This window comes from Mustela putorius, unplaced genomic scaffold, assembly GCF_011764305.1.
Source record: "Mustela putorius furo isolate JIRA1106 unplaced genomic scaffold, ASM1176430v1.1 tig00000832_pilon_pilon_pilon, whole genome shotgun sequence".
In the NCBI taxonomy this organism is placed as follows: Eukaryota; Metazoa; Chordata; class Mammalia; order Carnivora; family Mustelidae; genus Mustela; species Mustela putorius.
In genome coordinates this window covers 4,192,000-4,214,964 of record NW_025421491.1, presented here as the reverse complement: position 1 = coordinate 4,214,964, position 22,965 = coordinate 4,192,000, and the positions used below count along the sequence as shown (strand labels likewise).

The following is a 22,965-nucleotide window of genomic DNA, read 5'->3' as shown; positions in this document are numbered from 1 at the left end:
ATATGTGAAGCCTGAGCCCTGAGGCAGGGAGGTGAGATTTGGAGATAAAGATTTGGAAATCAGTACATTGGTGGTTAAAACAGGATAGGATCTCCTGTGTGGAGCACGGAGAAAGAGAAGAGATGGTTAATGACAACTCTGGTGAGCATCAGAGCCCAAGAGGCATGTGAAGAAGAGGATGACACTACCAACGGTCTCAGCAAATATCCGTGTTGAAGAATTTGGATAGAGAAACTATAGTATTTATTTTTTTAAAGATTTTTTATTTACTTGACAGACGGAGATCGCAAGTAGGCAGAGAAGCAGGCAGAAAGAGGAGGAAGCAGGCTCCCTGCTGAGCAGAGAGCCTGATGCAGGGCTGGATCCCAGGACCCTGGGATCATGACATGAGCCAAAGGCAGATGCTTTAACCACTGAGCCACCCAGGCGCCCCGAGAAACTATCCTATTAAAGCTGTAGATTCCAAATACCTCAGTATCAACATTACTAAGTTTTTATTGGCAAAATTTGAAATGATAGAGATTCTCTTTTCCTGCCTCCCAATTTAGAATTCTTCAAGAAAGGTATTTCCGAGCTGGTGGGTAAAGGGAATTGTTATTATCTTCATTGTATCACCATGGGGCAGGGCCACTTTTGCTGGTAAACAGAAATACCTGTAGTTGGATTAGTTCAAACACAGGGTCATTAGGAATCTATTATTTGCCTAAAATGTCATTGGCCATGTTCAAGTTTCAAGGAAAGGGTGAGGGGGCCTCAGTGTCAGAATATCAGAGAAAAAGAAAAGTATTTGTGGATTAGATGGTATAGGGGTCATGGTAAATTTTTAAAGAATTGTTGGTGACTTGAATGAGAATATTGGAAATAAAGCCTGTAGATACATCAGAGGCTTTACTGAAAAGGAAGATGGTGGACCAGTGATTTTGTTAAGCCTGGGAGACTTAAGTAGGTTGGTAAGCCAAGAGGAAAATTTACTCCTTGAAGATACAGAAAAGAGAGAGAACTGATTAAGCAGGACCCTGGAGGAGAGGAGAAGAGCTTAGTAACACTAAGTTGGGAGCATAGTCTCTGAACAAAAGGGAGAGGTACTTCATGTTCCTGAGAATGGGCAGCTTAGAGTTGAATAGCTTGTTATCTTGGTTTTCCTGAAGTGGGAGGTGAGGTCAGCTGCAGAGATTAGTCAAGGGTTGGGGGACAAGGAGAGGCTAAAGGAGTGGTGAAGTGCGGGCCGGTTGCTGTGCAGGCCGTCTGTGGAACGAGAGAGCTCAGGAACGAGTTACAAGATCGTAGTCGCACGGAAGATCCCAGTTAGTCCTCAGTCAATTTACCAATCCACAGGGTGTGTAATTTTGCCTCCTAGCAATAGCAGCTGTCTGTGTGTGGGGCTGGAAAGGGTTTGCTGTAGGATTCAGAGTAGAATTTTCTGGTCAATGTGCTCGCAAAGCTGTGGTGTGTGTAAGATGATTTCTAAGACTGATGCATGTGGTCTAAGTTCTCCAGCTTTAATGTGCATATGTCACTTGGGCCTCAGTAGGTCTCAGGTGGTGGTCTGTGCTGACACTGCTGTTCCATTGCCACTTGGAGTAGTGAAGACACAGATCTGATTGGGGAATGAGGCCAGGAGAGGCTTCATCAGCCAGGAGAAAAGGACTGGAACATTCAGTTAGGTTGGAGAGGGGGAGACAGGTGAGATGAAAACTGGAAGAATGGAAGGAGTTGTGGGCTGAGACTAGAAAAATAGGAAGACTTGAAGTGGAACAGTTCCAAGGGAGGACGCATTGTAGAATTTAGTCCTGGGTGTGGCAGCTAAGTCAGAAACCCTGGGAAGGGGAGCAACTCTTTGAAGAGCAGACAGGATTTGGGGCAAAGTATGAAGTTTTCTAGTGAATAGGGGGCCATGGATGTAAAGAGATGATAGTTTGGAAGGACAGGGATGCACATTCAGGACTTTTTACAAGAGAACCTAAGTTGGAAGTTGTCTGAAAGTGGCCCCCAACTCCGAGAACGCCTTTCCCCGTCCCCAGTCTGCCCTACTGCATGTATAGTATCTTAGAATAAGCAGGCTCCATGGTCTCGGTGGTGAAAGTGAACATGTGAGAAGTTGAATCTCTAAGGGACATATATAAATTTAAGGGGGAGTTTTTTAAACGTGAGCCTCTTGATCTTAAAAGACAACTTAGTCTGGGCGGGCGGGGTGGGGGGGCGGGGAGCTATACTCGTAGAGCTATTATTTTGCAATTATCAGAGCCCGGGCAAGTTCAATTATTTAAGTATCTGGGCCAGGAAACTGCAATTTCAGGTGGCCTCAGGTTTATGATTCTAGCAGAGAAACAGCAATGGTAACTTTCTAATAAAAGCAATAAAAACATCTAGCCATGGTGTGACACTCCTCAGTAGGCTGGGTAGAGGTAGGGAAAAAGTAGTCAAGGTCAGACTTAGGATTTCTTCATTCTCAAAGTAAAGGTTAGAAACCCTTTGCATAAACTGATCCTGCCCCTGGCATCTGTAAATGGGACTAGAATTAACTTTTGAATTCTGTTCACTTTGAAAGAACGTGGCTGAAGAAAATACTAGAGTACTGTATTCCTTATATGGAGTCGTTGAACACAGCGGTACCATGAGGTCAGGGCATTATACTGCCTATGCCAAGGCCAGAGCTGCGAATAGTCATCTCTCGAATCTTGTTCTTCACGGGGATATTCCACAAGGTAAGAGATCTTGGAAAATTCTGGTATTCAGATTATGGCAAAACCAAAAAAATAATGAACTTGAATCTCCCCATTTATATTTAATTTTACTTCTCTCGACAGATTTTGAAATGCAGTCAACCAAAGGGCAGTGGTTTCACATCAGTGATACGCATGTGCAAGCTGTGCCTACAACTAAAGTACTGAACTCGCAAGCGTACCTCCTGTTTTATGAGAGAGTATTGTAATAGTTTCAAAGAGTGCTTCCTCCAGAAACAAGCTTATGGCTTTTAAAATGGCTGTAATTAATAATAATAAAGAAGTAAAGCCTAACTATAAAATCATGTTCACTTAAAATTAAACACATGCCAGAAGAAATCATGTTTATTAAAATACTGAAGGGAAGACACCTAAAAATTTACAGTGGTTTTGTATTGTCATAGTGGTTTTTATTCTTGCTGCCAGTTTCTGGAAAGGATTCTGAATTCCTTAAGTCCTCTGTGCTTAAATATGTCTGGGTGGTGGGTTATAACATCAATAAACTGACTTACCCCAAAACTTGTTTTATTACTTGGAGGATTTTAAGTTGCGTTTTTACCCTAGCAGATAACATTTTAAAAAATGTTTCAGACTGGCTAATGAAATTTCAAGTGAATTTTTAAAGTGTTGGTTATTGAAGCATAGACATTAGATCTTGGCAGTAGTATATACTTGGAAGAAAGAAATCCTGTTATCTGCAATTCTGATGGCATATAGTGTGTGCAAGCTGGTGTGGGTTCTGTGCAGTTGTTAATGGATCCAAGGTAGATACTCTTAAGTAATATACCAGGCCCTCCTTAATGCTAGCATGCCAGAGAAAATGTCATTTTCCCAAGCCAGCCAGCATTGCCACATTGCTTATAATCCTAAGAGTTAAGGATACCAAGCTTGACTAAACTTCCATTACTCTTAACACTTGCTAACTTTATCTAAAATCCAGTGAGTCCTGCTGCTTCCAAAATTCTTTTTAAATACCAAAATATAAATTTTAATTTTTCTTTTTTTTTTTAGATTTTACTTATTTATTTGACAGACAGAGATCACAAGCAGGCAGAGAGGCAGGCAGAGAGAGAGAGGGAGAAGCAGGCTTCCCGCCGAGCAGAGAGCCCGATGCGGGGCTCGATCCCAGGACCCTGGGACCAGACCTGAGCTGAAGGCAGAGGCTTTAACCCACTGAGCCACCCAGATGCCCCAAATTTTAATTTTCTTAAAATATAAAATTTCACTGTTACCAGGAGACCTTACATAACCAATACACATAATAACACATGTCCCATAAAAGTCAGTTAACCTTTCATGTTATTTTTTTCAAAACTCCATACTGATCTTAAGGAAAAATATCTACTTCATAAAAACTAACTTGCTTAATTTAACTGTATTAGCAGATAGATTTTCAGTTGCATTACAAATATCTTTATATTCTACTACTGGACTGTATTTTAAGTTAGGCATTACTAAAACAAGTTCTCTCAAGTCTAATTCCCAGAGCGGAGCTGTGAAAAAATTGAAATCCAGCAGTCTGTGGGACGACAGACTTCCTGTAAGGGGACAGAGAGTAAATCTGGCTTTGTAGGCCATTTAGTCTTTATCACTGCTTCTTTACTCTGCCATTTCCTTATAGAAAGCAGCCACAGACCATATGCAATTACACGAGCATGGCTGTAGTTCCAGACGGGCGGCAGGCCAGATGTATATTGGAACTGGCCCCTAAGTACTTAAGTGGCTTGCCTGAGGTTCCACAGCTAATTTCATTACCAAGGTTGAGACAAACAGGTCATTTACATCCAAGAACAGTACTCATCAGACGGTGAGGCTTTGATACCAACAACATGTTTATTGTATCATCCAGCTGAGGATATAAACACAAAACACTTCTTAATTTAAGGAAAATATGAAAACATCAGGCAATTCTTAGACTACTACTACAAATGTAGTCTTCAACTATAGTAAAAACTAAGCCAGTCAATCATTTTGGTCATCATCCCAGTCTTTCTTCCCGCTTGGAGGTTTGGGCCCACCGGCTGGTTTTGCCATGATGATCTAAGAAAACAAAAACCACAAGCACATACTCATAAACTCTACCTTTAAAACGAAAAGAAAGATTTTATACTAGACTGATTCAAGATGAAGCAATCCTCTCAATATAAGCAATCTGTTACACACTGCATACAGGACACTATCACAGAGTTGTTAGCTTCCAGCAATGCTCTTGTGGACATTAAGAGCAACCAATCCACCCGTTAGTGAAGGGCATTCTAAGACATGCACTTCAGTAACTCAATAACCCTATAAACCAAATGTGAAAAATAACTGCATGCATTACTGTATAAATCTGTTTGGCACCTGATTTGCTATTTATATATGAAGTTCATCTTGCCAGTCATCTTTATCCCAATTTCCTTGTGGTTTAGGAGCTTTAGGTCCACCTGCCAGTTTTGCCATTATAATCTAAATGGTTGGTACATAAATATAAATATATATAAAAGTTCAACACTGAAATTTCATAGTACCTGTAAAATCCATTCAAATGGCAGGAAGTGTATATTCATAATTATCCAAATACGTAGAGTTTTCTGCTAACTTAAAACCAAGAAGCCCCTTATTTGTCTAGAATGCACTAATCAAGTATGTTCCAAGTATAACCATCTTGCATTTTTAAAGGATTAATTTGGGAGAAAAGAGTTAGTGGCAGCTTTAGCTCAAATTTGGAGAAGCCAAATTAAATTAGATGGCTTTCCTCAAAGTAGAACTCTCAAACTCTTAATGTAAATTCTGAATGTCTAAACTAAAAAGAGTATTCATTGCTTCCCAAATTTATAGGACTGAGAGACCTCTTATGGTAGAACATCAAGGGGTATGGCTGGTGTCTCAAGCAGCACAAACCCTAAAACATCTTCACAACCACTTCCAACAGATCAGCATCCCTTTTCAGAAGCTTCTACGGGAAATCTAAACTTTAAAATTCTTCATACAACATTTTATTAACTGAGGTTAAATTCAGACTGAATTAAAGGCATTATTGGGTACAGTTTAGAACCAGAGTAGAGCTTGATAAAACCAAACAACCCAGAACAGTTCTCAAACTACTAGTAGGCATCAGTCACTGAAGAGCTTATTTAAAACGCTGCTGGGCCTCCTCCCAGAGTTTCTGATTCAGTGGGCCTGTTAGGGCCTCTGGAATTTTTGTACTTTTAGCAAATTCTTAGGTGATCTTGATGCTGTTGGTTTAGGGACTATAATTTCAGAACTAGTGAAATACACACTGAACAACGATGAATCTAGCCCTATGTTCTTCAGCACTTAAAATTCCGATTCCCGAATATATACTACGTGCATATTATTTACAACAATCTTAAAGAATGTAAGTTCATTACAGTAACAAACTGGTTACTGATAGATGGGTTCTTCAGGTACGTATTTGAAAAAAGTTCACAGATACCCAATGAACATCCCCCTTTACTAGAAAACAAACAAAACCCAGGCTTCCCAGTTTAAAACCAAAATTGTGAAGTATCTTTGTGATCAAGGTACTTGCATTATTGTATTACTGTCTCACTTGGGAAACTGACATTCAGGAAGTTCCTTGTTAAAGAACTTCCACTATTAGAATTCCCGTTTACTTCATGCTTCCAATGTACTTAGCTTCTCCAGTCCCTGCTATTTTTAATGTAACTTTTAGAGCAACCATTTTCTTCGGCTTGCATTATAACTATTTGAGAACTCCAAAAGCATATTATGCTGGAAACTACTTGATACAGATATAAACACACCCTATTAATAAAATCCAGGGCATGAACATTCAATCTGTTTATTTCCAATGAGCTGAAACTAGATATCCAGTTCCCTTTTTTGGTCGTCTCACAGACCACAAGTAGGGAAAAAGCTCTTATTTTTACTGCGGCAGAATATTTTAATCTCCTTTCCATTAATTTCTACTTATAACTTGCTTCTCCCCAGGTTCATTTGGCATGATTTTCACCTAATGGATTTTTATAACAATGCCCCTTCACAATTACAATTTTCTATTAAGTACTTGAAAAATAACTCATTGCTTAACAATCAGTTTAGAACTCTCTAGGAAAATGGATTTCACTGGGTACCAGAAAACACCTTTTGAAAAACCTCCTCTGAATTCAGGCTTGTATCTGAACCTAGAATAGTCTTGATTGTTTTCCTCTTTGCCACAGTATCCTTCCCACCACCCCCTACAAAAAAAAAAAAAAAAAAAAAAAAAGAAAGCAGAAATACTATAATTTTTAACATTTTTCTTTTAGATCTTCAAAACTTAATTTGTCATAGCAAAAAATTCTATGCACCTAAGTCCTATCATTTCCACGGACAACCAGAAGTTCCATTTTCCTTAAAGCTGGTGGCACATGTGCTTCAGGGCTTCATGGAACCTTCCACGTTATGAAACGGAACTCCCCTCCCTTCCCCTTATTTGTAGAAATGGGTTTCTAGGCTAAAAAATATCTGAAAACTATGAACTTAAGCTTGTTTTATCCATTCCAGTTTAAGAATGGCAAAAATTTCTTTCAGTGAAAGGATACTCACTGCAGCTGAAATATACTAAAAACAATTTAAAACTGTAACAGAAAAAAACCCAAACTTTTTGAGGGGGCACTTTTAAATAAAGGAACAGACCTTTGGCTAGAATAACCAGGTCTATCAAAATACACTACTGAACCATATGAAAATGAATATTTTTTAAGATCAGAATTTGTCACTCACCTGGTCTACTCTGAGTACAGTGACGGCAGCATTCGTAGCCAGTTTGATAGCCCAGTATTTTCCCAAATAAGTGTCTAGAATACCAGCTTCCAACATGTCCTTTACAGCAGGAACTTCAGCCTGTCAACACAAAAACAATTTTCATTTTTTCACTTTAAATTGCTGAAAGTGAAAATGTGTTTAGGGCAGTAATAAAAACACACAGCTCCTTATGTAGGAAGCTGCCAGGTCAAAGTACTCCCCTACGCACACTATAAAACAAAGGTTATTTAAGGAAAACAATCAGACAAACTGTCAAAGCTTTTGTTAAAATCATTTGCTTACAAATCAGAACATTTTCCAAATAACTTTACCTTTTAAACTTACTACTTCCATTTTTATGTTTTACATTTACAAAATAAGTTCATAGTGTTTGTTTTTCCAAATACCTCAATATCTAATCCAACATTCTTATTTCCTTCTTGATGTACTGCATAAAGTTTGGAGATGACTTCATTGGCCTTAACTCCAGAATTTTCTGCCAGTGCCCGGGGAATAGCTTCAAATGCCTCAGCAAACTTCTTAATGGCATACTGTTCAAGTCCAGGACATGTCTAAAACAAAAATGTGTTTAGCACTGTATTCTATTCAAGGACCACGAAAAAGTCAATTTATCCAGAGAAAGCTATACCTCTCCATATGATGTGATCTGTTTGGCTAACTCGATTTCTGTTGCTCCACCTCCAGGAACAAGGCGTTTATCCTAGAATACATAGTTTAAAAAAAAAAAAAATTACTAAGAAGCAATTCATAATTTTCTAATCCTCTCAGATTAGAAGATTAGATTCTAAAATAGAGCTTTTAATCAAGCACTGTTACATAAATTCTAACTACAAATTTTATACAATGGAGTGATTTGGGCAAGTTACTTTACAGTACATAGTGACTGTATATGAAAAGGGAGAGGGGCACCTGGGTGGCTCAGTGGGTTAAAGCCTCTGCCTTCAGCTCGGGTCATGATCCCAGGGTCCTGGGATCGAGCCCCACGTCGGGCTCTCTGCTTAGCAGGGAGCATGCTTCTCCCTTTCTCTCTGCCTGCCTCTCTGCCTACTTGTGATCTCTGTCTGTCAAATAAATAAATAAAATCTTAAAAAAAAAAAGGGGGGGGGAGAACCAAAGTTAAGAATTGAACAGCATACAAAACCTCACACCTGCATTTCAAAGGACACAGTACTAAGAATAATGCCTTAAGCAACTAAAGGTACATTTAAAATAAAAAACCATAAGCTAACTTTTTCTAACAGTTAAAAGTTACTTTGCTGTTTCTTTGCATAATCATTTCAGAAAACTATTATACTCATCAGCAATGAACACTTCAATCTTAAGTAAAAAGGGTACTTTGCTTTTACATAAGCCATTCATTTTGAAATTCTCTGCCAACTATGTTTGAAGCTTTACAAAGTACTAAATTAAAGATTATTGCGAATACTGACCCTTGTGAGAACTTTGAAAGTATTAACACCATCATCTACTGCCCTTTCTATATCATCCATCAGATTGTCTGTGGAGCCTCGAAGCACTATGGTAGAAATGGCACCATCTTCCTTTTCTGTCAAGAAATTTAAATAGATTAATACAAGCAAATGAACACCCTGCACTTACATAAACATACTTGACCATTTCTACATACCATGCTTAAAAACCACCACCTGTGTGTCTCCAACTTCTGAGAGGTAAACACTGTCACAATGTCCCATTTCTTCAAGGACAGGAGGAGTCTAAAAGAAAGTGACTGTTGTAATAAAAGTAATTCAAATAGGTTCAACTACATTTTATAATGTTGTCCAAAATACATACCAATCTAGGAAGAGCTGTAGCACCGACTGTTTTACATAGCCTTCTGAGATCCCATTTTGAATTCAACCTTAAAAAAACCCCAAAGACCTTAAGAGAAGTTTTAATTCCATCAGATAACATAACAAAATGCAGAGATGAATGAGGGAAACTACCCTGGTCCCCTAGTCACATTCTTGATTCTGAATTGAAGTTCAATAGGTCTGGACGACACAGTGTAATCCACACATAGGTGTATGTAGATGGCATTATTCTAGAATTGGGAGAGCTCAAGTCTCACTAGAATGTCAGGATTTATAGTCCTAAAACACTAAGGCAGGCCTGGTATATAGAGAACTCTGGCAATCGCTCATGGTGTCCCAAGGAAGAGAAGAGACTTACACTGCATATTCGGTCAGGTGTGCTGGGAGGGGTCGGAATGGGTAGGTACATTGTCTACTGTCCCCATAAATGGGTTTATGGGTTACAAGTTATATTTCAGATCCCATATCTAGACTGTGTGCCCCTGGCTTGAGTCTGGTCTCTCAAATTGAGGCTTTTGCCTGGAATGCTTTTTCTGCTCTCTCCTCAAATAGTATCTGTTGATTGGTCCTTCAGCTCTCAGTATAAATACCAGTTTTCTCACAGGTGTTTCTTGTCCCTCTAGATCAAGTTAAATCCTATTATTTGATCCAATGTCTTCAACTTGCCCTTTTTTTAACAGTCATGAATTCATGGTGTACTGAAGCTCTTTGGTGTTTCACCATCAAAAGGCTATTTACAATACACGTTAATAGAATGCAGCTCTCACCTCACCAACATGATATTGTACTTGTTTGCATAATGAAGAGCCATGTCTGCCACTTTACCACCTGTTACGATGACATTTGCTCCAGTATCAGCTATTGCTTTAACTTGTACATCCATGAGATTTTCTTCTCCCTTGCTAAAATTCATCAATTCTTCAGCCGTCTTTATCAATACCGTTCCCTAGCAAAACAAACAAGCATGCTCCTTAGAACCATTTTACTACGTTGGTGTTTGAAGTCACAGAGTAATATTGTACGAAATAAAGATGTGGAAAAAAATATGAAAATAATTATACATGAGTTATGAAACAATACATAGTGTGTATGAAACTCATTGAAACTCAGCTTATTACTAGAGCCCCCCCACTCCTAAAACTGATGCATTTTGCTGTTCGACAGGCGCTTTGTTGGTAAAGTTGGAGAAACACTGTTATTCTAGATATGTTGGGCATGTGATCTTGGCATTACTTTTGACAAACGTCAATTAGTGTACCCAAAGCACTGTATTGTGGTTTTTCAAGTTTTTCTCAACTTTTTTAAAATGACTACACCTGGCCCATCTATAACCTGTGACACTTTAAAAACCATCAAATCAGATTTTAAGAATTCTAGGGACAAAGATGGAAGTGACTTACAAACAAGAACTTCAAAACTTCCTAAGGTTTTTTTTTTTTTTTTTTTTTTAAAAACAAACCTATCATTTTCATATATTAGCATGTTTTTGTTTCAGGATGCTACAGGATCTCAACCTCTAGATATATTAATGAAGAGCACACAGTACTCCCATTCCATGAGCATTTCACTTGCAAGAACCACAGGGAGTCAAGAGCTGTATATGAGAACATAAACTATACTGCTACCATTTCATATTTCAAACTTAGTATGCGAATTAAGTATCCAAAAAAGAAAAGGAGTCTGATTCTAAGAAACACATACAATCCTGGTCTTCAATAATTATGCAGTAGAGCAATCTCTTCCTGAAAGCTTAAGAATCATAAAACATTAATCTGAAAAGGCAATGTCAAATTTTTACCTTTAAGGCTTTGAAGTCTACATACCTTAGTTTCAGTTATCATGCCATCAAAAGGACAAGAGTACACTGCTATTTTGGCATTTTTGACAGATGTTACATCACCTTCGGTTTCCTTCTTAAAAACCATGCCATGTAATACTGAAGATGAATAGATGCCAGAGCCCTAAGATTGAATATAAAAATCATCAGTGATCTCATCAAAATAACATTAGGGCTCAGCTGTTGATTTTACATGTACCCAAAAGACCTGTTTCTAAATAAAGTAAGGTATTAAGGCAGTGACTCTTGGGACCAAGGAATGGGGTGGTGGATAGAAAGCACATGGGTCTGCTGAAGGTAGAAATCACTGAACATGAGCCACTGTTAAGAAGGGGGTGGAGGCTGGGGCGCCTGGGTGGCTCAGTGGGTTAAAGCCTCTGCTTTTGGCTCAGTTCATGATCCCAGGGTCCTGGGATCGAGCCCCGCATCGAGCTCTCTGCTCAGCAGGGAGCCTGCTTCCCTTCCTCTCTCTCTGCCTGCCTTTCTGCCTATTTGTGATCTCTGTCAAATAAATAAAAAAAATATCTTTAAAAAAAAAAAAAAAAAAAAAAAGAAGGGGGCGGAGGGCCTTCAGTGCACTAAGAGCAACCAAAGACAGAGAACAACTGCTCTGAGCCCTTCATTCTCTCACTCACCTAATACATGGTGCCAATGTAGCTGGCACAGCTGTTAGTACCAGGGATAGAAAAGGGAACAAAGCAAAGTTTCTGATCTTACAGGCTTACAATTCAGTGGGGGAGGAGAAGGTAGTGCATGGAGTCAGAAAATGCACAGCATCTATATAAATACACAACAGGTATATTTATATAAGCTAAACTCAAATAAAATTCTAAATTTTCCTATGGGAAACACAATTTTTTAAATAAACAAATACTCTTAGTATTGCATTAAGATGTGAATTCTAATATTGTATTGAACTTCATCTCATTTGAAATTAGCTTCTAAGTTTATTAGTTTAATTCAGCACATATGAAGAACATAAGACATATTAATATTTTGTTTATACACTGTTCTCAATCTTCAACTTGTCGTGAAAAGATAACTTTACAAGGAGATAATACATCAACACCCTTAAAAAATTTAACCTACGAATATAAAAAATTACAAATGATAGCTCAAAAGACACAAAGTCCTAAATGCTCAAAACCTGGGATAAAATTTAGATTTGGATCAAGATATCTTTTTCTTTCTGCAAAATGTAACTGACCTTTGTCGACAACACTGATAGATTTTCTAAACTTACCAGAATCTTACAAACTCTGATGTTATCAACATTGAAATGGCCAGAATCCGGAAAAATAGACACTGTTAAAAAAATGAGACATATCAAAAGATATTTTGGAACAACAGATAAAATATCTTACTTTCATTAAGATATTTTTATTTTGGAGCTTTTCATTGACCAATATACTCACCACATGCTTGAGCAATAAGCTTGGCCAGAAATACTTCATTACCGTATTGTTTACTCATTATGGAGGTATGAAGCAGAGAGGATACTTCATCAACATCCCGAAGATTTTTTGCAGAACAACATACTAAATCAGGAAGAATCTCATGGGCTTTTCTGCAGGCTATTTCATAACCTTCTATGACCTTAAAGAGCAAAAACATTTCCTTAAAAGACGTAATTTTGACATGACTTTATAAAACATAGATTATTTTGGTAACCCAAGAAATATGGGTATTGGTTTTCCAAACAAAATGGCAAAGTATACTTTCAGAATAAGCATTCATGGCACAGCCTACTCATCAAGAGTTTAGGCTTTTGTGATGACCCAAATTTGAATGCTAACTGCCACTTACAGATTTTTCTAAGTTAAATTTCCCTTTCCTCATCTAAAATAAAATAGAACTTTAACAGGCCATACTCACAGGTTTCTTGTAAGAAGAGGATAAGATACTACACGTAAGGCACGTGTGCTCCAAGTGGCGCAAGTTAAACTGTTACTACAATGATGATTCTTACAGTGTGTATATACATGGTCACAAATTAAACAGGAGTACTTTATAAAATGAACACTTGCCTCTGAAACTGACAGGCCAATTCTCAGAAGCTCTTCAGCTAGTTCCAGAAGGGCTCCAGCAAATACCAGAACAAAGTTCGTGCCATCTCCAACCTCTTGTTCTTGCATGTGAGAGGCCATTACAATCATTTTTGCAGCAGGATGCTGCACCTGGTAGAAATTTGAATTTAAACATCGAAATATTTGATCCTTAAGCAACACACAGTTTTTCAGTTCCATTCCCTCTTAAATTAAGACTCCAATCTCCCCATGGGCTAGGTAGCTCCACTCAATCATACTGCTACATATTACTTATAGTGTAGTGCACCTTCCTTTGATGGTCAGCAATCCAGTATAGATGTCTCTGCACGTAAGATTCAGGAAATTACACGCATATTTGAGAGAGAGCATGAGCATGTGTGCACGTACAAGTGGGGGAGGGACAGAAGAAGAGGGAAAGAATCCCCAAAAGACTCCCTGATGAGCTGAGAGCCCTATGCGGGGCTCAATCCCTAGACTGAGATCAAGACTTGAGTCGAAATCAACAGTTGTACACTTAACTGACTGAGCCACCCATGCTCCCCATCATTACAGTTTTTTTTTTTTTATTATTATTTTTATATTTGACAGAGATCACAAGCAGACAGAGAGGCAGGCAGAGAGAGAGAGAGAGGGAAGCAGGCTCCTGGCTGAGCAGAGAGCCTGATGCAGGGCTCGATCCCAGGACCCTGGGATCATGACCTGAGCCGAAGGCAGAGGCTTTAACCCACTGAGCCACCCAGGTGCCCCCATCATTACAGTTTTATTAAGGCAATGTTCCCATCATCCCTGAATAACTCCTGAGACCATCTTACTGTCCAACATTAACAATCACAATGACTAGTCCTTCCGTAAACATCTTACGGAATGAAGTTTGTTTGTTCACCATATTATTTTAAAAATGCACTGTTATTTAAACAAGTAGAGAAATGTTAACATACTTACAGTTTCATCTGAAAAGATTAAGCTCTAATGCTCTAAGAACGAAGTTGAAGAAAATTCCTTGAAGTTGAAAATATCTTTCAGCTACAAAGCAGCTAGCTGAGGAATGGCTCTCTAATGTTCAGGTGCCAGACCTTTCTCACAACCCTGCCAGCAGTTACCTATTCTACAGACTCTAACATCAAAACTGTAGGTGAACAAAGCAAAATGCCACCAACTTTTATTTTCACAAAGCCAAAGAAATAGTTTGTGTTTTTTTAAAAATCACTGTTTTAAGTACTAGTGATTTCTGCATTATGGAATAATTCACTTCAGTGTCCTACTCTATACAGAATGAGACAACATACTCAATTTGATATGATTATCAGCAAATATACTTTTATCACAACCAATTCTCCATAAATTAATAACTTGTGAGGTTTTTAAATCAAGTGGTGAGATGTTAAAACTAAAGAAGACTCCATAATTAAGAAAATCAATATAATAAACTTTGAAGTTGGGGCAAAAAGTTCCTTATTACCTTAAGAGATTTTTTCCTATGTCAATCTATACTTAATTTTTGACATCATCAAAATATTTCTTGGCTTCAAAGAAGTAACTTACTTCTAGCTCTCTTAAAATAGTGGCTGCATCATTTGTCACAAACAACTTCTCCAGGTGGTTGATAACCATTTTGTTCATTCCTGAAATTAAAGAAAAAAAAAAAAAAGAAAAAGGGAAGAAAAAAGTTAGAAAAAGAAATTCATTATCACTCAAATCTTTCTCCAAATACCCCAAAAAACCTAGTTAAGAAATATAAGCTTGTATCTATTTCTTTTTTTTTTTTTTTTTAAATATTTTATTTATTTATTTGACAGAGAGAAATCACAAGTAGATGGAGAGGCAGGCAGAGAGAGAGAGAGGGAAGCAGGCTCTCTGCTCAGCAGAGAGCCCGATGCGGGACTCGATCCCAGGACTCTGAGATCATGACCTGAGCTGAAGGCAGCAGCTCAACCCACTGAGCCACCCAGGCGCCCAAGCTTGTATCTATTTCTTAAAATAACTATAAAAATTTGACATGTATTATTTACTCTTTTTTAAAAATTATTATTTACTCTTTAAAACTACCTTAGCCTAAGGGCACATGGGTGGCTTGGTCATTAAGTGTCTGCCTTTGTCTTAAGTCATGTTCCCAGGGTCTTGCGATCAAGCTCCGCACTGGGCTCCCTGCTCCCTTTTCCCTCTCCCACTCCCCATGCTTGTGTTCCCTCTTGCTGTCTCTGTCAATTAAATAAATAAATAAAATCTTAAAAACAAAACCAAAAAAAAACTATGAGCCTAAACGTACTCCCATATTATTCCTGTCCTTTCTAACCTCCGACTGTTTATTAGGGAAACTATCTTCTCATATTTTTGTTTAATAAATGTAAATTACATTAACATGTAGAAAGACCAAAATAATCTACTTTAAAATACAGTTTTATTGCTTTCCATACATGTGTATCAATTAAATTCAGTTGATGGTAGGAGGCAAAAGAGAACTTTCTCCCTTACATTAGGTATCACCTCAATAGTGAAGGCACCATAATTTTTCTATCATCTTAATGACAAAAAGTAACACTTTGATTTCTTTTTTTTTTTAAGATTTTTATTTATTTATCAGAGAGAGAGGGGGAGAGAGTGAGCACAGGCAGACCGAATGGTAGGCAGAGGCAGAGGGAGAAGCAGGCTCCCTGCTGAGCAAGGAGCCCGATGTGGGACTCGATCCCAGGACGCTGGGATTATGACCTGAGCCGAAGGCAGCTGCTTAACCAACTGAGCTACCCAGGTGTCCCTGATTCCTATTTTTCTAAAGAGATCTGAGTTGCTGGTTAAAAACTGTGAACACTACACTGGTGGCAATGAACTACGAAATTACTTCTGTATGGCGGCTAGAACTCAGTTTATGTATAATATTTTTTTTTAATGTATAATATTCTTAGAGTAAATTTGAAGAAGTACGCAAAATTCGATTACTGCATCTTTTAAAACATGAATTTGGAAATTACCATTTGGTCCATATGCTGTACGAGTTGTTTGGGCAAGCTCTTTGCAAGCCTGAATGTTCCTGTACACAGCCTCTTCTAATCCAGAAAAATGCTGTAGAACAAAAACAAAAACAAAACCTCCTTCTAATTAAAGAGTAAAAGACAAGGTTTTTCTTCATCTTATAATGGGGATAATTATAATAGTACCTACATATAGGACTGCTTAAAGAATAATCAAGCAAGACTTATGTAAGGAAAGCATAGTGTTTGGTATTCATAAGTGGTTCATAAATTTGCTCACTGGGGGAATAAACTGACATTTTTAAGGACCACAGGTATCCACTTACACATCAAAACATAAAACGTATGATTTCTTTTTTAAAATATAGTGAAAAGTGCAGGAAAGAATGTTGTGACTGATTAGTAAATGCAGATGAGGTATTTCAGGTAAAGTTTATCATTACTTTTGGACTAAATGTGAAAACATGGTATGAATACTTTTCTGATTGTGTTAGGAATCTGAGCATTATAAAACCAGCAGTTTTCTGTTTGTTGGGAATTTCCACTTAACATACCTGTCCCCAAATGCTTATATGGACTTCTGAGCGCTTCTGTAAACTGGAACACAATTCTAATGCATCCATGTTGAAAAACTGCTGAATTGCTCACGTGAAAATTCTCAAACTTTACACTGGATTTTGATTAGAGCTGGGATTTACTTATGGCCTCAGATGGGTTTCATGAGCCCCCCGTTTGTTCAGTGAGCATTTTTCTAGAGTTGCTATGCTCAACTTAGTAGTCATTAACCACATGCAGTTTAAATAATTAACATTAAAAATTCAGTTTCTCAATCCGGTTCAGGTGTTCAGCAGACACATGTGGCTAGTGGATACTGTATTAGACAGAACTGATACACTGCTTCTCACCTTTTGGCTAAGATCAAGTAGACAACGGACACAGAACATTTCCCTCATCACGGGTAGTTCTATGAGAGTTCTGCTCTGGAGCATAAGGTGTAGCTTTTATAATATTCATAAAAGGAACTGTGATCTGCACAAGGTTAATAACCATTGCTTTAGAGACCATGTCTTCAGAGTCAAGAGCTGAACTCTTACAAGAGCATTTAGTCTGATCTGGCTTAACTGCTGGCTTTTCCCCCTCACCCATTCTGAGGAACAGCCATGTGATCATAAATCCGATTCCATCAATGGTCTCCCATCACTCCTAGGATAAAATGCAAATCCTTCCTCCGGGCTAAAAGGTCCTACATGTTCTGGTCCTGAATTACAGGTTCTCTAAATTCATCTCACCATTCTTGCGTTCCCTTAATGAGGTTCAACCCCATCACGTTTCTTACCGTTTTCTCTAACAGGTCAAAACTCACTTCATCTTTAGGGCCTCTGTACCTACTGGTTTCTCAGCCTGGAACACTACCCTGTTCAATCTTGGCTGGTCCCTTCTGTCACTCGGTACCGAGCTAAGAGTTCTTCCTTGAACATCTTATTTAATTGTTCTATCTACCTATGACCCTTCATTTTTTGGGGGGGGGAGAGACTTTATTTCCTGTCATTCCCTACTACAGTACTTTCTAAGGAATCTTTTGTCATTACTATTTTTTTTTTTTTTACAATACTTTCTTTTATCAGATGTATCTGAAACTATCCTTACTTGACTGTCTCAAAAGAATAAAAACTATGAAAAATCTTCAGTCTCATTTTTTAGAAGAGTCAATGTCATTACCAGCGAAGCTGTTTTACCAGTATTTACATCGGACCCTGATATTCCATATACTCATGTTATCCCACGTGTATTCCGCCATCCAGAACCTAGTTCCCTCACACTGTTACTGTAAACTGAACCACAAGGATCTGTTATTTCTTTAACCAGGTACAGGAAATCTGGCGGACAAAAAAGGGAAGACTTTGAATACAAGAGTCAAACTTATTGGTAGTATATGAAGATATTTTAAAGAACTTAGGCTCTTGAAATGATGTTCCTGAGCTGACCACAAAACAGAAAGTCTTAATTAATTAGTCCAGGGCGACCCTTATTCTTGCAGTTAAGCCCGACAGTGGCACCTCAAAGGTTCCCCCATCCTTTTCTTAACGGAGAGACGAAAGCAAGAGCTGCGGGTAGGTTGTACATCAAACCAGCTCATCGAAGTCGGGACCAGAACCCATCCGGATTGAGAGTAACGTTGTTCCTACCGCAACGCACTACTGCGGGCGAGCCGAGGAGCCCTCCCTCTATCCCTCGCTGAAGGACAACGGTCCAGAACTGGCCCGGGTCCCTCTCCTCTCCTCAGATCACCCACTCCCTGAACTGCTGTCAGTCGGCTTCGCGGTTCCCGAAGCATTTCACCTACGTTATTCGACTTCACCCTCAAAAAGGCGGAGAGCCGGAGGAGCCCCGTTTCAGGGACGGAAGAAAACGCATCAGCGGTTTCCCGCTTGCCCGCCTAGGAAGCACAGGACGCGAATCCTGCGGCCGGGCCTGCCTCTCGCCGCCTCCGCCCCTTCAGGGAAGGGAAGGAACGAAAATGCCCGTGGGTCTCGGCAGCCAAGCCTCCCCCTGCCCCCAGAACACCTCCCTTTCTGGAATCTTCCTTTCCTCCGACCGCTGTGCCCGGGGAGCACACCCAGACTGTGAGCAGGCCCCGCTCCTTCGCTCCGGCCGCCGCAGCGCTCCGGCAGCTCTCCTACCTCACTCCCTCTTCCGCCATGCCTTACCTTCGCCCCCTCCTTGAGCATCTGGGCAAAGCCCGGGGCCTTGGGGACGTGAAGCGCCATGGCCTCTGCAGGTAGCCGTTCACGCGCTCGCTCGGAAGATCCCAGAGGAAGCGAGGGGCACGCAAAGCCTCCTGGGGACGCAGCGTGCGGTGACCTCACGCTCCTCCTTTCTCTCCGACTGGACCCACCTCTTCTCTAGCAGCCCGATCTGAAGCCTCGCGAGAAAAAAATCAGCGTCTGCAGCCAGGCCTGAGTTGACGATCCTCGATCACGTCGATCGATTGGGCCGATCACAGAGCGCGCCCTCCGTGTGTCAGCTAGCGCGCTGGGTCCGGGGTGTTGAATCCCTTGCTGAGACTCCAAGGTTGGGACGTTTGGTTTTTGCCAGATTTGACCTGGAACCCACTCCTTTTAAAATTAAGTTGCGCGAAATCTTCCAGACCCACCCCCAACGTCAGGGCAGTTGTGCTTTTTTTTTTTTTTTTTTTTCTTTTTTCCCCCTCCAGCTTTATTGAAGTATAACATACAAATTGCAAGACATACGCAATATACATTGTGGTGATTTGATTTTAAATATCCGTTGTGAGATTTTTCAGTATGATTTCCTCACTGTGAAAAGGATTAATGATGGTACTTTAATCTTTTTTTTTTTTTTTTCCCAGTTGTGCCCCCCCCCCCCCCCCCCCGAGGCAGAGCACCTGCTCTCCTCCCCTTCGAAATACCTCGCTGGGCGTCGGCTCTGTCCTGGGCGTGTGGGAAGCGCTGGAGACTTGAGGGCCATAAATAAAATCTGTAGGAAAAGCTATACACCGTGTGCCAGCCTCGGCTGTTGACGTGCGGTGTATCAGCTAGTGGTCCATCTTAGGAGTTAGCTCTGACCATCTCCGTCTGATACAGGGAAACCGACGTTTGCAAATGGTAGTTTGTTCAATATCGCAGCGCTAGAAACGTTAAATTTAGGATTCCTAACCCTGATGACAAAATACGGGTTCTAAGCCATTAGCTGTATTCCTCTGTTCTGCTTCTTCTGGGTCCCAGAATCTTAAAACCCGATCTCTGTGCCTTCCCACATCACCATACGGCTGATTTCAAAAAGGTTGAATGGTAATAGAATATTTTTAGAAATAATTTCACTCTGTGAAAGTAGCCCACTCTTATGGAAAATACAGAAAACGTGAAGCGGAACGTTTTGACGCGACTTTTGTCCTTTGACTCGGACACTACCAAATTGTATATTTTTAAAAATTGGAACAGATTTGCTGTGCCTTAAGGAATACTCAGAGGCATCAAGTGTATCATCAGTAATAACTTCTAATAATCACTTAAAATACATAATTATTGAAATAAAAACTTTTTTGCCATGTCAAATCTAATGATGTGTGAACCACTTGCTGGGAAACATTATAAGAGATCAGGGATTCTCAAAGTGTGGCCCAGGCACCTCTGAAGCTCGCCAAGACTTTAGGGTCCTCAGTAGAAAACGATTTTTATAAGACTAAGACATGTGCTTTTTTAATTGGGGAGTTTTCCAGAAATTCACTATGTGTGTGATTAAAATAGTTTGAATGTAAAGGGCATGAGAAGCCACTTTTTGTTTAGTTTTTTTAATTAATAAAAATAAAAATAGGGGTGCCTGGGTGGCCCAGTGGGTTAAAGCCTCTCCCTTCAGCTCAGGCCATGATCCCAGGGACCTGGGATGGAGCCCCACATCGAGCTCTCTGCTCAGCAGGGAGCCTGCTTCCTTCTCTCTCTCTCTGCCTACCTCTCTGCCTACTTGTGATCTCTGTCAAATAAATAAATAAAATCTTTAAAAAAATTATACAAAATAAATTTTGTTCAAGCCAGTTTTTAATTTATAATACAACAAATATTGGTAGCTTTAACTCACATAAACAAAAGCTCTTTGATAACCTCAATTTTTAAGAGTAAAGGGATCCTAAGACTGAAAGGTTAGAGAACTATTGCAATAGATCAGTCTGGAATAACAGAACAACTCGAAATTTTCTTTTCTTTTTTTAACTCGAGATTTTCTTATGGATTGGCTAAGAAATAAAAAATTTCATTCATCTGACTCAGAGCATTACTTATAAGCATAACCAACACAAAATAAAACTGAAAGGGGTTAAAAATGATACATGGTGACATTTTATTAAAAATGACTAAGGAATCAAGTTTGATAAGGACTATGGGAAATTAAACTTGAGGACAACTATTGATGAATCAAGTTTCCATGAGAAGTTTATAGTAAAAGATCAATCTCATTAATTTTAGTAAATTGAAAGGAAATGAAAAGAACTAAAATCAATTAAAATCTCCTGTATGGTAATTTACCAAAGGATTAAATTGATTTAATTGCTAAGGAAAATACTTTTTAGATGAAAAAATTAATTTTTTTTTTTATTATTTGGGTTAAATTGTGTATTCATCATTGTGGAATCAAAACCTCAAGGACAAAATTTCTGCTGGATCCTAATAGTAGGTCAAATATTCCTCACTTGGAATAGAAAATAACAAATTCTTAATATGGCTTCAAGCCCGAGGTACTTGTCCCTGCTTATCTCACATGTGTCTTTTTTTTTTTTTAAGATTTTATTTATTTATTTGACAGAGAGAAATCACAAGTAGATGGAGAGGCAGGCAGAGAGAGAGGAAGGGAAGCAGGCTCCCTGCTGAGCAGAGAGCCCGATGCGGGACTCAATTCCAGGACCCTGAGATCATGACCTGAGCTGAAGGCAGCAGCTTAACCCACTGAGCCACCCAGGCACCCTCTCACATGTGTCTTATTCTTGGCTTTCTCTCTTGGCCACAATAGTAGTTCATCCTGTCTGCTTTACTCTTCTGCCTCAGGGTATTAGCTTCTATCTACTGTTCTCTCTACCTAGAATGGTCTTCTACTCCCTTTGGCTGAGTTAATTCTACTTCAGTAAACAGATACTTTCCTTAGAGAGCCTTTGATGATTCTCAAGACAGTTCCCATTGGTTACTTTAATAGCTTCTGTGTTTCCCCTTCATACCATTTGCCACAATTGTAATGACAAAATTAGTTAAAATCTTTCCTAACCAATAGGTGGGTGCTGTGTCATCAGCACCTATTAATGGGCATGGAGTAGTCTTAATGGATGACCAAACGACTGTGCAGAATAGAAGACCGAAGAATTGGGAGATGAGGTCTCTGTTCTTCCCATCTAGACGTACATGCTGTAAAACCAGAGAACAAAACACAGCAGTCAAAAGGGTCTGCCTATGAGTTTGCAAAAGGCCAAGGAGACTAGGTTACTGCTACTTTGATTAAAGAACTCAGGTCCCTCTTGTTAAGTGCCAACTGAAAACATAGCTTCCACTGTCTAAAGACCTGGAAGATCAGTGGTGCCTCCCCCTCAACTCCCCCCACAGGTCCGCTTCTGGCTGGAGATGTCTAAGCCAACCCAGAATTTTGATAAAGACTCAGGTTACCAGTTGTTTCCTGTGACTATTTCTATTTTTTTCTCTTTTGTTTGCCTAAAGCTTTTATTTCTGTGCTTCAGAATTGTCTTGGCATTTTTGCCTTGTCTGTATGTTTTAATTTTGGGGGGGGGTGTTCTTATTTAATTTTACTGGTTCGCATTAGATCTTTAATCTTTTGGCTTTTCTTCTACCCCTCCCACCTATTTGTATGATTTATTTCAGGTCCCTATATCTTACTCCTCACTATTTTCCATTAAAGTTTAATTCTTTTTATTTGGTCTGGATTTTTAAAAAAGACTTATTTATTTGAAAGAGAGACCGAGAGAGCAAGAGCAAGTGGGAGGGGCAGGAAGAGGGAGAGAGAGACTATCTCAAGCAGACTCTGCACTGAGCAGAGGGCCTGATGCAGGGCTCCATCTCAGGACACTGAGATCATGGTTTAAGCAGAAACCAAGAGTTGGACGCTCAACTGACTGTACCACCCAGGTGTTCCTAGTTTTGGATTTTATAATTTATTTTGTTTGGACTTACTATTTTACTTCATTTTTTTGTTAAAATCTCTTAATTTCCCTCTATATATTTAAGTGTGTTTCTTTGTTTTCTGTTTTAATCAAATCTTGTTGGGCTTAGGGAACCTGTGTTCCCTTTCCAT

General features: G+C 39.3%; 2 protein-coding genes across 14 annotated transcripts in view; one reads left to right on the top strand and one right to left on the bottom strand.

Moving 5' to 3' along the window:
- Positions 1–3,242, top strand: part of USP16 (ubiquitin specific peptidase 16) — a 30,061-nt gene extending 26,819 nt beyond the window's left edge. For all 12 annotated transcript variants that reach the window (XM_004757464.3, XM_004757456.3, XM_013058824.2 and 9 more), the window contains 2 exons: positions 2,549–2,705; positions 2,808–3,242. In XM_004757464.3, the coding sequence (XP_004757521.1) occupies positions 2,549–2,705; positions 2,808–2,932 (282 nt within the window). In that variant the 3' untranslated portion in view covers positions 2,933–3,242. The remainder of the gene's footprint in view (positions 1–2,548; positions 2,706–2,807) is intronic.
- Positions 3,243–4,537: 1,295 nt separating this feature from the next.
- CCT8 (chaperonin containing TCP1 subunit 8) lies at positions 4,538–19,041 on the bottom strand. Of its 2 annotated transcripts, none has more exons than XM_004757469.3 (15): positions 18,870–19,038; positions 16,162–16,252; positions 14,738–14,817; positions 13,175–13,324; positions 12,563–12,743; positions 12,391–12,452; positions 11,134–11,271; positions 10,078–10,256; positions 9,291–9,357; positions 9,124–9,211; positions 8,927–9,042; positions 8,125–8,196; positions 7,883–8,047; positions 7,455–7,574; positions 4,538–4,763 (listed from the first exon to the last, which is right to left on the bottom strand). In XM_004757469.3, exons 1-15 carry the CDS (start codon positions 18,927–18,929, stop codon positions 4,686–4,688), a joined length of 1,647 nt encoding a protein of 548 aa, XP_004757526.1. In that variant the 5' UTR covers positions 18,930–19,038; the 3' UTR covers positions 4,538–4,685. The 2 variants fall into 2 exon arrangements, with proteins under 2 accessions (XP_004757526.1, XP_044941110.1); XM_045085175.1 differs by having other exon boundaries at positions 4,701–5,171; positions 18,870–19,041.
- Positions 19,042–22,965: the final 3,924 nt, after the last annotated feature.

What these genes read in the sequence shown, in the direction of transcription:
- CCT8 (XM_045085175.1), bottom strand. Translation starts at nt 18,929, where the DNA reads ATGGCGCTTCACGTCCCCAAGGCCCCGGGCTTTGCCCAGATGCTCAAG. An exon ending in TTGGCCTGTCAGTTTCAGAG is followed by an intron (nt 12,744 to 13,174) that starts GCAAGTGTTCAT and finishes TTGCTCTTTAAG; the next exon opens with GTCATAGAAGGTTATGAAAT. An exon ending in GCTTATTGCTCAAGCATGTG is followed by an intron (nt 12,453 to 12,562) that starts GTGAGTATATTG and finishes TTTTTTTAACAG; the next exon opens with TGTCTATTTTTCCGGATTCT.